Source organism: Haemaphysalis longicornis, unplaced genomic scaffold (genome assembly GCF_048455015.1).
Source record: "Haemaphysalis longicornis isolate Haplotype H1 unplaced genomic scaffold, Haemaphysalis longicornis Haplotype H1 scaffold_1, whole genome shotgun sequence".
In the NCBI taxonomy this organism is placed as follows: Eukaryota; Metazoa; Arthropoda; class Arachnida; order Ixodida; family Ixodidae; genus Haemaphysalis; species Haemaphysalis longicornis.
In genome coordinates this window covers 356,266,421-356,282,398 of record NW_027526203.1, presented here as the reverse complement: position 1 = coordinate 356,282,398, position 15,978 = coordinate 356,266,421, and the positions used below count along the sequence as shown (strand labels likewise).

Below are 15,978 nucleotides of genomic sequence, written 5' to 3'. Positions count from 1 at the left end.
ATATTTGCACCTGGCTTGTTTTTGTTACGGTAGAAAGTGATCGTTTGGTTAAACATGGGGTATGCTCGACATACAGGGTCACGTAAGACCATAAAGTTAATACTACTCGTAAGACAACGTCGCTTACGCCAATCTGTCAGTGCCGTGTAAGCCAACTCCAGAGCGGCGGCCTGATGTGCATGAAACAAGCATAGTGCGTCCAGTACCAACAACAGTGCGAATCGGTGCTTCAATGTTTACATGCATTTTCGTAACTTTCATTGTTTACACCACCATTCCTACTGCTGTAAAAGGAACGTGCATTACATTTGAGTGCAAATAGCTCCTTCAGCAATCTTATAAGCCCTGCCTAATTTGCGTTTGCTTTTGCCGGCCTCAGCCAATCGCACAGCTGGGAATATATGACAGCATAGGTTCTGTTGCGGGAAGTAAGCTAGTGGGTCGCACGGCCGTTCCCTTTTTTCCTAATCAAATAGCTTATTTGAGCTAAGTGTGCGTTAAAAGTGGTATCAGTATGATTCTAACGAGTCAATTTCTCGAATGAACCAAACTTGTGTTTTGTCTGCATGGCCCCTTTAAGCAAATTATCCAAAAAATGGCATACTTCTGCACTGAAATTCGAGCGCTTTGCAAGGTCATTTTAATGCATCATGCACTCATTTGGTAACCGTAAGCAGCGGAAGTTTAGGCAGTCACTCTTCGATACTTATCTAAATTGGCGTTTTTTTTTTTTGTATTTGTAGACGGGGTTATTCCCACAACTCACTTACATCTTCATGTTACGGCTTTGTAAAGTTCTTGAAGTGTTTTTATTGCAGTGGTAACTGGTATCAAACAAAAAGATAGTTTATTCTTTTAACTATTCCGTAACTTCACTACGCAAATCAATAAAAAAGGAACACAGCCAGTGAAAGCGTTCTGAGACACTCCTAAAGCTTGGAGACCAGGTAAAACTGGAAAAGATCCCTCCGAAGGCTGTTCAGGAGGTGCAAAGCATATAATTAATCAAGCGTGTAAACACCGCCAGTAACCGTTATTCTCGTTTGATAAAACAATTCTGCGAGGTATGATTACTGAGTGTTTTATTTTGCCCGGCTCCAACTTACGACGGGGCATCTTTCGGCGAAAACAATGACTCCCGAGCCAGTAGAATACAGCTAAACGGGGAAGAATTCACACTAAACTTTTTTACGCCCTTTTAGCCATAAAGGGGGTAGCATAAGTGGAAAAAGGGTGTTGGGAGGCCTTTACACCATTTTTCTTGAATCTCAACATCTTTTTCCTCGTTCTACACCCTTCTTGCGTGAAAAAAGGGTGTTGATCAACTTCAACACCCTTGGTTTTTCTTAGGGTGTTGAAAGGGTGTGGAAAATGTGTTCAGCTGTGCATTGAATAAGACCATGTTTGGATGCATAATAGCACTGTAATAAAGAATACATCCCCTCATATACTCCAGTCTACTCGCAAGAAATTTTCAAGCGCAAAAAAAAAATAATTGCTCGTATAGAACGATCGCTCGTTTCCATATGCGGTGCACCTCATGCCCCAAGTTTAGCTTTGGTACGTGGAACACAAATTTGAACCTTCAAAATTAAAAATACTACAGTCGTGTGGCGAAAAGGGTGTTTACCAACTGCAACACGCTTGGCTTTCTGTAGGTTGTTGAAACGGTGTGAAATAGGTGTTCAGTTTCAAAAAAGAACAGCGGAGCTGGGGGTCGACCTAGGTTCTTCCGGTGTTGCTAAGTTTTGTTATGTTTGCTAAGCTTTGCAATGTTGTTGCTAAGCTGTAGGATGACCGCTGACCGGTGAGGCCAAGTTTAAGCGGATTTTACAAGGCTGTTCAGTGTCCCCCCCACCAATGCCAGGGGATCCAAGGGGGAAACAAGCTAGGTTGGACCCCAGCTATGCTGTTTGTCCAGCCTTTCACCACTATTGCAAGCTGCGCCAATTTGTCTGCCTTTTAGCATCCAAAAAAGCCTTGTAACTTTGAAATGGTATAGTAAGAGGTGCGCATACGCATACGCCCCCTGTGCTCACACTCTAACAAACTCGAAAGCCGACTTCACTGTTATAATACCCTATCTGCGGTGGTGCACCCTTTACAGGTGCCGCAGTTCTTTTTCTTTGTATTTTCTTTTTGATAACGCCGCCGAAAGCTTCATTGGTAATAAATTATGCCAATTCATATTGCTTTAAACATCGTGAGTTACAAAACACCCCCCTCTTGTAGAAAATGTTCAGTCCACCCGTATAAACAGATACAAAATGCCACCAAAGTTGGAGGTCTCTTCACCCTATTTCTTAGTTGGCGGTCTTTTCTTACACCCTTTTTCTACACCCTTTTTTCTTCACGCTCTTTTTCTTAGTTTCGAACACCCTAATTTGTAGCTTTACACCCTTCTGGAAAAAAGGGTGTTGAAATAATGAACACCCTTTTTGAAGGGTGTTGAAGTGGCGGGAAAGATTTGTTTGGTATTTAATATAATTCTATAAGTTATGAAACACAAAAACTACCTCGTAATTAAAAAAAAGTTTTTGCAAATCCGTGTGTTGATTTGTATATTCTCATATTAAATTCATACTTTCAAAATTAGCGCTAAAATATCTGTTTTTTGCGACAAGCCCACCGACTTTATCGGGGGGTTTCCTCTGCTGGATATAAAAGCAAGAACAGCACATGTATTACTAAGTATGCCCTCCCTGTACCGCTTGCATCCCGTTGGTTTTCTTGCTCAATTCATTTGTGTTCCAAGTGTAACTTGTGCCCATTGATTGTTTGTGTTAAATGCTGCGCGCTCCGCCGATTGACATTGCCACTGATCACCTTAAAAAAAGGGTGTTGAGCTCAACACCCTTTTTTCATCCGTACACCCTTTTTTTGCCAAAAGACCTTTTAAGGGTGTTAGCCGTGGGACAAGATTTTTACACCCTTTTCGGCCAAAAAGGGTGTAAAAAGTTTAGTGTGAACGACCGTGGTTTACCCCATCTCCCTCCGTCCCTCCCTCCCTTTCACCACCACCCACTCATCCTCTCTCTCTCTCTCTCTCTCTCTCTCTCTCTCTCTCTCTCTCTCTCCATTTCTCAATTAAACGTCGACCGGGCGAAATTGACGGTATCTGGAAGTTTAAACCATCCGGCCGCTTTTTTTTTTTTTGTATTTTTATCTCGCCTGGTTTCCACGCCATTTTCTAGCCGTTCTTTCCTTCATTTTGTTTCTGTAAAAACCAATCCAATGTTCATTTTTTTATTTTAAACACCCAATGGTATTCTAGGTTATGCAGTTATATCTTGCACAAATGAGAAAGCTTTCCTTTGTGCCAAACAATGTGGGTAAGTACGAGCCGTGCCTCCAGTGCCAGTAGTTGGGAAAGGTCTTGCCTCTACTATACACTTCGTGTACCTTTACGTTTTACTGCAGAAACGCTTTTTGCAAATGCATACGGTATCCCCGGGAGCTGAAACTGTCCCCAAAAAACGTGCCCGGGATTGCCATTACATGCTTGGCACATGAAAAGTCGCCGCATCAGCTAGTGCAGCTGGTGGCACGTTCGTGCGCCGCCTTACTCCCAGTTATATGGACTGCGTGATCGGGGCGCCCTGTTGCGCTTCGCACTGAGTTCATTTTCTCTCGTGGCGTACAGAGACGGTGAGCATCTCACGGCGCCACAGCAGCTTCACGTTCATCTTCTCGAGCAACGAGGCCAAGACAGCCCGGGGCTTCATGATCCGGGTGGAGCAGGTCCGCGACTCGTGCTCGGACGACCTGCCGGACAGCCCTCTCTTCCCCACCGACTCGCAGACCGACGACTTCCTCCCGGTGGGAAGGCCGCAGCCGCAGTTCGCAGGCGGTACGTCCCGTCGCAAGCCCGCTGCAGTCGCAGCTATACGTCTGCAGGAGCACTGCAGTGAACATCTTACAGGCCAAAAGTGTATATAGGCTCAAACCCTGTGTTTTATTTGTGTGCTCGCGAGTGGTAATCGACGTGTCGCGCACCTCATCTCATACAAACCGGCCTCGGTTTACCAACAAACGGCCCGATTAGTGATGTGCGAGCAAAACTAAAACGGTATTCACACGAGGAAGACTCTGTGGCGTCACGAATATAACTCCAGCGATTGGAGTACAGCTTGACGGCCTGGCGTTCGTTCATGCCACGTTACAGCACCAACCATGAACAATGTGTTGTGGTGTGCTGTGCTGTGGTAGTTTCGTTTCTCGGAATTTTCTAAACAGCATCCCTTGCCGGCGCAATAAGGACTGCGTTTTTTTTTTTCGTATTAGCCCCAGCGTGCTGGAGTAATGGACAAGACATTGCGCTGCTACGCATAAACTTGCCCGTTGAATGCCATGCGTACGGCGGAAGCGAAATACAAGTTTGCCATGTATGGGCGCACGTTGAAGGACCTCAGCTGCTTAAACTAACTCGTAGCTCTCCCCTACGACACGCCTCAGCCGGCACGGTAAAATTCAATTTGACCTTTTTTTATATCATGTTGAGCTTATCTCTCCAGTACTTGACAGTAGCTTATAATAAAATTAGCGCTGGCCGTGACCACCAACGTTCTCGAAATACAACTTAAAGCTTTTCATCGCGTGATCTGTTAATGGGAGACCCGGGCGAAATAAGCATGTTCGCCCCGAAAACTCAGCCTTAGCATAGCGATGACACCGCTCGGTTTCCCCTTCGTGTCACGTGGTAGAAGCACGCGCATCGGCGAACTCGTTTTATTTATTTATTTATTTATTTATTTATTTATTTATTTATTTATTGATTTATTTATTTATTTATTTATTTATTTATTTATTTATTTATTTATTTATTTATTTATTTATTTATTTATTTATTTTAGGGTTTAACGCGCCGATGCAACGCAGGTGATGAGCCGCGCCGTAGTGGAGGGCTCCGGATTAATTTTGACCACCTGAGCATCTTTAACGTGCGCCGAAATCTCGAACACACGGCCATTTTTGCTTTTCCCCTCCATCAGAAAAGCGGCCGCCGCGGCCGGGAATCGAACGCGCGTCCTCGTGGCACCGGCAAACCGTAGTGTCTAGCTCGCCACGTGCGTATCGGTGTAGCATCGCTTTTTCTTTTCATCACTGGGTGTGAGCGCGGGGTGGCGCTTACATTTATGCTGCGTTCATTAAACAAAGCTGTAGACTGGGCTAGTTGGTAATTCATAGTGATCAAATGTAGCGCAGCAGAAACACACGGGACGGAAAGAATACACACGGACGAGCGCGCGCTCATTAAAGGATGCGAGAATAAATAATTGTAGACGATTATACAAACCAATAATGCGAAGAAGGGCCGTTCTGATGCGATTATGTGAAAAGGTTGTAACAACTTTGCTACGCCATGGCTCTTCCAATTCACGGTGTAAAACTTCGGAATCTTGGCTGCGAAGTCTTCTCATTTCTTCATGCATTCCCTCCAATACTGTTTTTTTTTTTTTTGCGCGCCCTGTCAGGAGCACGCCTCTCCTCGGCAGTGTACTCCTTACAAGGAGCCATTGGAACTGATTGTACGGCGATTCCGTTGTTCAACATTATTTAGCCCTTTGTCTTTTACCCGTATGGTGATTGGTGCCGCCACAACTTCTTGCACCTGCGTGCTCTCTTTGTCGCCATAGCAACGGCAACTGCATGCGTGCGCTCTTCGTTACCATAGCAACGGCTGCTTCCGCACTGCTGCGAAACAAGCGGAACCTGACACGACCTCGCGAGATGCGCTATTGACAGCTGCAGCTGTGAAAATTCGAAGGTCAATCATGCAAAGGTAAGGCTATGTTCAGATTATCGACGCAAACGTCATATCGTGATCTATGGGCGTAAAAAAAACGGCATGTCAAGAAGTTCGGTTGGATGAGACGTGGAATGCCGTCATTCTTTAACGTTATTACGACAGTTGCGGCAAGTCTGAACCCGGCCTAAGGCATCGTTCAGTGTAAGCTATAATCGCTTCAACGTCATTCCCTGATATGGCTTTACGAGAGCGGCTCACCATATTGCGCGCAGCCGTGATGCTCGGTTAGACAAAGAAAGGGAGAATTGAAAAGTCTGCGTCGCAAAATCCGGTAATTAAATCAACTTAGTTAGGCAGATAACAGGCTCAGTATCAAGGACAGATGGTCTCGGTGCTGGCCGGTGTTATAGGTACTGATCGTTGCAATCGTAATTGATTGGTACGACCGATACATTTTGTGCGAGCAGTCCAGGTCGCACTTCCGAGAGAAGGCGAGGTTGAGGAATAAATCATGCACCCCTACGTCTAACGAAGACGCTGGTTGAACGCGAAGCTTTCTCGTGACGGATTCTTTGGTTGTCGTCTGAGTTTGGATTGAGTTTCGTCAGTGTCAAAATGGGGAAATCGGATAGACGCCCGCTTTATAAGGCAAGGAACCCAGGTTTGATTCCAGTCTCTGAAGTGTTTTTAGGAGGCGTACCACCTTAGGGGCTCGGGCTATCGGTGTCTGCTGTCGCCGTCATCTCCTGTCGTCAGGGTAAATCTAGTTGTCAATAGATGGTCAAAAAATAAGTGTATAATAGATTAAACATGTTCAAAATAAACTAACGTGATTTCAACTAATTAAAAATACAGGAATAATCAGGATTTAGTTGCATGAATACAGAAATTTGTTAAATTCCGCCTCGAAATTTGTTTCAAATGCCAGGTTTTCTCCTTTAAAGCTTACTTCTTAGCATGATGCGGCGTGTGACACGAAGACAACTTACGGCCAGTCTGCCTCTCATTTAATTGCTTAAAGGGACACTGAAGTGATATGTAAACATTGCGGGATTACTTGCGCAAATTGTAGTCCGGAGTCCCCAGGCCATGTTTCGACCACCCTGGGCACGTTTACGCGATTTTATTTAGTAGAAAAATTAATTCGAAAATGCTGTCCTCCTCTCTTTACGCTCGCCCATTTTCTGCGGCGTTTTCGTGTGACGTCAGGAGGGGATGAGCTGGCAATTGGCTGCGTTACTGCACGGCTCCCCGGCCTTCAGACAGAGTCAGTCGGCCCAGCGTTTCGTCCGCCGGCCGCCGACGGGTCGTCGCAATTCGTTCGCTCAGTTGAAACGAAGCCAGGACACGTTTGTGAATGGAAGAATCTGCCTTTCTTTACTTGGTTAGTCTGTACACTGTATCTAGCTCCACGTCAAGGTCGCTTCACACAAGCGCTGCACAAGCGCACATGCGACGCTTCGGTGACTGGTACGCCAGTAGGAAAATATAAGGCCTCTTGAAGGCGGGAGAAGAGTCAGCGAAGTCAATATAGCTACTAAGGAAATAAAATCAACTGATATTTTTACCGTACAGCGTAAAACTAGGGTGCGGGAAGCACTTTTTTGCGCTGGGCGAACAAGCACAGCGGTCAGCAGCACGACTACGCATCTGCGAACGCTTTTCCGTCTACGAAATGCAATTGCTAGACGTGAGCTATTGTGGAAACTCAAGCGACGCTTACTGCACGGGCGCAATACAACAAATAGTCACCTAAGCTACTTGAAATGCCAAAATTAAATAAAAGTGTAAACTGGTTATACAATATATACTCTATATTACCAGAAGCAGCAGAGCCCGCCTTCGTGGCCTAGTTGTCTGGGGCGCTAGGTATGCGAGTATTTCGCAAGGCACGAGTTCGAATCCCCGCGGGTACGTGCTTTTTTTTTTTTTTTTGTAAGTTAACTTTTTCGTTTTCTGCCGATGTTTTCTACATTGAGTTCACCTTTTTTTCGGCCGCAACGTTCATGGCTCCACGAACTAGTTCACAGAACGCGCGCAGGCTGGCACTGGCGCGCTAGCGAGTTCTCGTTGGCGTGCTGTTGCCATAAGCACCGACTGCTTGCGGGCAGTGGGCACAGGCCAGAATGAACAGACCCTTGGCCTGGTGCGAACACGCTTTTTACGGTACAGGCATGAGTGAGGCAAGCTCCAAATATGGGGGAAAAGCGCATGACATTTGGGCGTCTGCGGGTACGCGGAGGGCGTCCATGCACTGCGTAGGCCTCGGCTAGTGAATGCTACGGTTCCAAGCCGTCCTGGGAGGCTTATCTTTATGCATTTTTACAGGTGACAACATGGCAGAAGCGCGGTACGATGATTACTGAGTTATTGAGAATGCCCATCCAACAACGCCACCGGTTGTGTTTTACAGAACCGAAACCGAAACTTGTTTGGTTGCTCACCTTGGGCATCGTCCAATCACGGTGCGGCTCCTCCTAACGTCACAGCTTTAGTTGGTGCGGCCGCCGCAAACCGCGCATGGTAGTTTTTCTTCTTTCGCGCTTTGTAAAATAATTACCGATTTGTCAACCGGATAAACGATGAAAAGTGTGCTAATTTGAGCCAGTCTACGCAGTGCAAGCAAAAACGGGAGCTTGACAAATTCACTTCAGTGTCCCTTTAATGGAGCAGTGACACGAAATTTCAAAGCTGAGATAACGATGTAAAATGCTTCCTTTTTGTCAGGAGATGTCAGGAGATATCTCCCAGCAAGCTTCAACAGTAACCGTTCAGTACAGTCAAACCTCGATATATCGAACACGGGTATATCGAATTATTGCCTATATCGAACACCTTCTATATCACGCGGGAAATTACATGCATTTTTAATTTTTTTATTTCGAACTGGGACGGACATGAAATGGGTATATCGAACTCCGCCACCCCAGACTGCCCAGGCCGCTCGCGCTCTGTTGACAGGCGGCGGGCTATCCCGCAGTACCCTCGAGGATAGCGGTGGCGCGATGGGCGTTCCCGACTGCTGCGCATCGGTTGCACCGAAGCTGAATTAGACGGTGCAAAAGAAGAATGCGAGCTTGAAGAAACCTGGGCCAGCTGGAGCGCTTTGTTGGGGCTGAGCCACGAAGCATGTGCATTGATGACTTAGTTGGCGGTGACGACAGCACCGGTACGACGGCGGAGTTGACGGGTGTGGAGATCCTAGCGGAGGTTACTACTGAGCGCACAAACGAAGGCGCTGCCGAGGTTGTACCCGCAAGCGCTGATAGTGCCCCACTCCCGACTTCGACCAAGGCTTCAGCGGTTGTGGCCCTACCGCATTGCGACTGCAGCGCTATAAAAGGCACCGCCATGTCGCTTGTGGAACGTTTGGACTACTTTGAGGAAGTCGTGTATAACACGCCAGGCTACCCTGCTGCAGTACTTTAAGCCAAAAGAATAAATACTTTGAAGCACCAAGTGAGTATTTACTGCACAATTTGTTGATTTATTGATTTGTACCAGTTTATGACGCGTTTTTTACGTGATTATATATATCGAATTCTGGTTATATTGAACTATTTCGCGGGCACCGCGCTGTTCGATATATCGAGGTTTCACTGTATAACATATTTGAAATCCATTTTAATCTTTGCCCTCACGAGAAAGGCCAGAGCGGGCCAGCGTGACATCATCTGCTCCTTGCTCCGAACTGCCGACGTCGGGGCCCCATGACGTAGCCGACGCGTTGGCTGCGGTTGGTGCGCGCTGCTACGCCGTGTGTGCACTTCCACGGCCGGACTGGAGGAGCGTCAGGCGCTCACTTTCATGCGCGCTCGCCGCTCCTCCAGTCCGGCCGTGGCACTTCATGGTTTTGGGACTGACGTCATGGTGCCCGAGCGCGAGGGGATGGTCGGCCAGTCCGGGCGCGCGCGTCGAGACCGGCAGCGGTGCGACAAAAATGGTGACGTGTCATGGCGGCAGCTCGGCGTTCATTTTGTCGAAACCGAAACTTACAAGAATAAACGACGCCATAAATGAGTCTTTACGCTGCGCTCGACCGTCTACTGTGCCATTCTATGATTAGTGGGCTGGTAGGCACCCATAGCAGCGAAAAAACGTAATACAAAAATTTCGTGTCAGTGCTCTTTTAAATCCGGTTCAACGCAAGTTCACGATTGCTCCTCCCACCGGCGCTTCTTCGGTGCCCAATCAGCGTGCGCCGTGTGGCAAGACAGAGGCAACGGCGCGCGTTGGCTCCAGAAACGCTCTTTTCTGCGATGGACGCTGAGCTGCAAGCTCGCAAGAAGCGGGAACGCGCGCTCGACCGCAAGAGACAACGCCGACTCAGGGCGGGGCAATGGCGACGCAGGGCAGGCCCACTAGCAGCGATTTTGCTGTGGGAAACACCGGCGCACACTGCATGCTTTACCCCTCCCCAGGTTTCACGTCAGTGGAGATGGCCCGGGATATTTTTCTTTCACTTCACCCACGATAATTCATCATCTTTGGAGGAGAAAGTTGGCTTTCCTGCAGGCCGTTTTCGCGTTACAGATGCCATCAGTGAGAACACTAACGCGTCGCTTTCTAATTCAGCACCGCCTGACGAAGCGCGCCGTCCTTCACACCGCCTTTTCGAACCGCTGGTGCCCATTGTGGCCGGCCGCTGTCGCAATCTATAAAGCCGGTAGTTCTCATTACGTTGTGGTGGCTGCAGCTGCCTCTGCACGTTGCGTTACCTTTACGTGATCACCTTCAGAATCTTTTATGTTTGTTCCTCGGCGTTACTTGCCATGCCGTCCCGTGCTTACACCATCCTGAAAACAGTGGGAAACTGAATTTTGTTGTGAGCTCACATAAGTCAATGTACTCTCGGCGCAAAAAACGCTGTCAATGAAGGATATCGTGGCGTCGCAGCTAGCTATTACAGCCTATTCAAAGGGCCCTAGATCACTTTTTTAATGAAACTACATAAGCTACTTGGTGGCGGGTGTCATTCTCACACCGATGTGTGCCCTACTTTTACGATTACACCTGTCACGCGCGATTAAAGGTGCCTATCTTCTACCCCTACTTGACGATTTTGTAGCGTGAGCTACACTGGCCGAGGTTGAGCAGTTTCGCATGGCTCCTGGAGGGCCGTGCTGCGCATGTGGGAGGAGCAATGACGTCACACGGCGCACAAAACGTTGCTCGCTGCCCGGCGTCTCTCACACACTCCACGCGCCCAGCGTCTTCGCCGACCTCCGTTCCGCACGTAGCGGCCCGGTCCACTTGATGATCATGCGAGGGGTGGCCGGGTGTGCAATCGATGGCTCGTGCATCGCAGCAACACCGGCGTGCGCCTGTGGAACCAGCTTAGCTCTGGGGCAATTGGTGACGCTGCGCCAGAGCCGCTTGACAAATATACGTGTCACATAATGCGTATACCGTGTGTGTGTGTCATTGAGGCAGCAGTAAGCATGATAATCAAGCTAATCCTAGACAACCAGGAAAGCTAAGAATAACCAGCTGAACCTTAGCGCACGCTACGTATATCCTGGCATAGCTGAGCTAAGCCACTGCTACTATTTTTTTCCTCCCGCTCGTGCTTTTGAAGCGGCTTTCGAAGCGGCCCGTCGCATGAGGCCGTTCCACTTCCAGTTTATGCCTGCGCGCTGCTTAGAGACTCTCCGTTGTATACCTGTATGACTCACCTGTCTTAGCCTCGTGGTTTAAAGGAGCCGTGAAGACAAAATACAACGTCGCCTGATGTGAAAGTTAACTCTCTCAGCTCCATTCCAGCCACAAAATACTTTTCTGGCCGAAAAAAATTCAGCGCCCTTCCAGTCTGTGAAGATGAAAGCCAGCGAAGCTGTAGCATTCCAAGCGGACAAGTTGCTCTTCATCCGGGAGGGATTTGCAGATACTCGACGAGGTGGAACTTGAGGCGGCAACGGTGGTGGTTGCACGTTCTTTTCGCGCCCATTCAGCTTCTGCGCGCGACCAAGCTCCTTCAAGTCCCGCTCTCCTTCATCCAAGCGAATGATACGCGTCCGTCCGATTGCGAGTTAAAAATGCAAACCGATTGCGCAACTTGCGAAACGAGGCATCGGTGGTGGCGAGGGGTATAAAACTTGTGAAAGATGTGTCAGCGGTGGCGAGGACGAGGTAAATGGCGGTGAAGAGTAAATCGTCGCCTCTGGGAGAGAAAGCCAGGATTCTAGCCTTATAAAGCTTCGCTGTAAACTGCAAGAAATAGTGAAAAACTTTCAAATTTAGCGCTGCAGTGACGATTATTGGCAGAAGTGGTGTAGTAAGGGCCAGCACTAGAAAACGTAGTTATCATTATGTTGCTGCACGTTAGCATTCAGCTGATATAGTAAAACGAAACTATAGGCCCTACTACAATCGCCCAGTCATTTTTCTTGGCGGTGGCTTAAGCCGTCGGCCGCCTATCGCACAAACATATTCTGTGACGTCGTAAAGAAATCACCGGAAAATGACTGGGGAGTCGCCACTGGTTCGTATGTCTTCCTCAATCTCTCCATTATTTGTTCGAAGTTTGCGGTAATATTCGTACCGTTGTTATCGGGACAAAACAGTCTTTTTATGAACCACACCTGTATCTTGTTTTCATGGCCCCTTTATAGCCAGCAAGTAGTGTTGAGAATATTTGTATAATTTGAAAGCCGCAAACCATGTGGTTGTAACCTTTAAACAAATGTTAAAAAACTAGCTTTCCCTGAGATTTGCGAACATGCATGTTCACTATGACTAGCATCCGGGAAATCCGGGTATTGTGCAGAGAATTTTAGAAATCGAGGATCATTTCCTTGGAATTGTCAATAGGAGGATCGAGGAATTGTCAATAATTTTATGCGCATATGCCTATCCAAAAAATGAAGTTTGCATTTTAAAGAGTAATTTTAGTTTTCTTCGTTTCATAAAACTGTTTGCTTTGTTTTTCTTTCGCGTGAACAATCGTAGAGCGCCAACATGTCCGCGTCATTTTCGCGGGCGAATAACGAGGTAACGCTTCTACGTGTAACTGACACGCTACGAAAATCTCGGTGTTAAGTTTAGCTCCTTCGGCTCCAATACCAGAAAAAGTGCTATATGCAAGGTGCCAAAGAATTGAGTCGATGAAGACGAAATGAAAAAGGCGACGGGGTATTGTGAACGCCAGCAAAAGTACGAAGCATACCTCCGCCTTTCGGAAGTTTTCGTGGAAACGAGGAAGAAAACAAGGAGCCGTTAAAAGGAGTAAGAATGATGAAGCCACGACGCTAGCAACTGCGTAGCCAGGTCACTAGTGCGCAGGGATATCAAGTGTAGTTAATGGGTGTGCACAATCTCTGGAGCCCTACATCCGATACCCACCTAAGGTAACATATGATATCGCGGGGATTGCACTTTGCGTTGTTTTTACATTTATTTAACGGGTACCCCATTCATTCAGCCCCAGTTTGTAGCAAGCGACGACACACAATGCCTCGCCGTGTGAGGATGTTTTGCTCGCATAGATGGCAGAGATAAGCAAGAGAACTATGTATTTCGGAAACCTTTTATTGAGATGAAAGCCTCAGTGGTTTCCGTGTTTAACATGGAGGATGCAATCGAAATAGATGTTTCTCCTGTTTTATGAAGCAGCAAAAAAGAGACGCAGGGTGAAACTGATCCTGTGTATTCGCAAGGAAGCGGCAGCAGCGTTACGGTGGATCCCTGCGCTTGAGCAAGATCCGTATACTGATATTCCGATGTTACCTAAAGAATTTAAAATACCTCTCAAACTAAGTGGGAGCCCATCTTTGCAAAAACATTTTGCCTTAATTAAGAAAGTGTGCGAGGTATGCGACTTGGCACATCAGTGTTACGAACTTCCTTCTGTTTCCCTTTGGTCGCGTTGGTGTATGCGGCTTGGCCGATGTGGGGCGTGGCCTCAGTTCAATTACACGGAGGCCGCCGAGTGAAGCGCGAGTGAGCGCAGTTCAGTGGCGGCTACCTCGGCAGGAGGTGCGTGCGACCGGGACGTGCTGGGCTACTCGCACGTGCTGTCATCGCCGGGCTACCCGTACGGCTACCCGCCCAACCAGCACTGCCTGTACCGGGTCTGGCGCGCCGACCGGTCCGTCTGCTTGGTCGAACTCGACGTGCAAGACTTCGAGCTGAACCAGCGCGACTGCTTCAGGGACTATCTCGACCTCCCGGACGGGACACAGTTCTGCGGCCAGGTGTCGGGAACCAGTGAGAGTTGCCATCCCAAGCGCGCACCCCCAAGCAGTGCTCTTTTCAGGGGAAGGCGCGCATCTTTGAGACGAGCAGATATTGCCACAGGGCTCGTATATAGCTGAAGATGACTGTGTACCCTAATGCCTGTTTAGGGCCGGCCACGTTTCTCTGGTATGCTCGGGGAAAACAGAACGGTCCGATGGGGCAGACGACGAGGTGACACAGGGTCTTGGTTAACTTGGCGAAGGCCGCCTAGTGGATGCATCGCGTCTTTTCGTCAATGAAGAGTTGAAGCTGACCGAGCCACCGTAAGTGAGCGAGTAAAATTGGGCTTAAGTCGATGGTTGGACGTCATGCTGTCTGGTCAGATAGCATAATACAAAAAAAATGAAACGGGGGTCACAAACAAAGTAAAAAAATAAAAAAGTGACGTTTCGGAATTATGATCATTGGGGCCGTAGCGCTCCCAAAACGTCATTTTTATGTTTTGACTTGGTCAAAGACCCGCATTTCATCTTTCGTAAAACTGTGCTGCAGAAAACCTGCTATCGCTGTAACGTCGTCATAACAGAAAAGACGTGAGGATCTTTTCCTACTTAGCGGTCTCACCACTGCTCAAGGGATTTGTGTCAAGCCCACAAGTTGTCGTTTCAACAAAGCTCTGCTTCAAAGGGCAAGGTTTACAGGACAAGGTGAAAAAAGAAAAAAAAAGCATAGAGGAAGGCCCCTTAAGTGATCAGCTTGAGGTCCTTATATCGCACATACAAATTTTTGAGCTCCTTACGAACTTCTTAGACAATAATGACTGCAGTCTCGCAAAAAAGCAGATTAAGTTTCTTGCGGATATAGCTAAATGACCGGGGCTGGGTTCTTGCCTACACAATAACTACGCGTCGCCGCCAGACTACCTCGGCACAAAACCAGAGCAACAATTAAGTGCGATGTCCTAGCATTTTTTCTCGTGAAGAAGATATCCTGAATAAACCAACCTTGAACTTTGATCTTTCTTTAGACCCTGTTGTAATAACGACATGTTCCAACGACACTTTAACAGTCCCGCAAGTCACCATAATGCTGCTGATTGCTGAACTTCTTTGAGAAGTTCCTTGCCTCGAAAATACCACCTGCGAATAATAAGACTTGCGAATAATGTCGACACTTGGAAAACTCTACATAGACAGACGCATACATCTCACAAATGTTCCATCTCATATCGCTATCTTCTGTCAGTGACGCTTAAAAGGCAATTGAGTCCTTCTCCGTACGCATAAACGTATATGCAAATAATGCGTAATAGCAGACAGGCGGATTTGCGGACGTGTCGTGAGGGGGGGGGGGGGGGGCAACAGAAAGCTGTGACCCGATAATGAGATATCCATGCATGTTGTAACTGTTAGTGCTTATATCTCGTTATTACAGCAAGGCTGTCTCAAATTATTATTATTATTATTATTATTATTATTATTATTATTATTATTATTATTATTATTATTATTATTATTATTATTATTATTATTATTATTATTTATCATCGTCATCATGAGCATCACTATATAAATGTGCAAGGCTTTCAAGACAGAGGTGAAAAATAAACCCCAAATAAGTACAAAGGCCCACCTGCGCGCGCATGGTCACACGGCTAGGAGTAACAGGACAAGGATGCGTGTAAAATCCTTATCCTTACTCAAGCTCAGTTCTCGATTCGTACCTTTACTAGTTGCAAACCTCGTAGCTACCAATTAGGGGGGAAAAACTGTGGCACCTACGCTTATTCTTAAGGGTACCGGTGGTATACTTTCCAGCCAGGCACACGTATCCCTCCCACTACACAGGGCTAGGAAGAGATTTTCGTGTTTGGCTTCCTCTCTTCAAACGCCGCCCTTATATCTGAATCCTGTTAACGCGTATGTGGTAATTTCCCACCCCCGTCGTACAAGCTTTCTGTACAAGAGGGCGGGACCTGTCATACTGGAGGGCGGGCCAATGGTGCTCCCAGCACAGCACGCAGCCTGCAGTGTCGCGTCAATTGCTCCCAGCGG

General features: G+C 47.4%; 1 protein-coding gene across 2 annotated transcripts in view; it reads left to right on the top strand.

Annotated features, from left to right (window-relative positions):
- The window catches only part of LOC144154957 (tolloid-like protein 1), a 68,332-nt gene that overhangs the window by 15,049 nt on the left and 37,305 nt on the right, over positions 1-15,978 (top strand). The window contains exons 4-5 of one of the 2 annotated variants that reach the window (XM_077686113.1): positions 3,644-3,850; positions 13,721-13,954. In XM_077686113.1, the coding sequence (XP_077542239.1) occupies positions 3,644-3,850; positions 13,721-13,954 (441 nt within the window). The remainder of the gene's footprint in view (positions 1-3,643; positions 3,851-13,720; positions 13,955-15,978) is intronic. The other variant, XM_077686114.1, reaches the window with a different exon arrangement.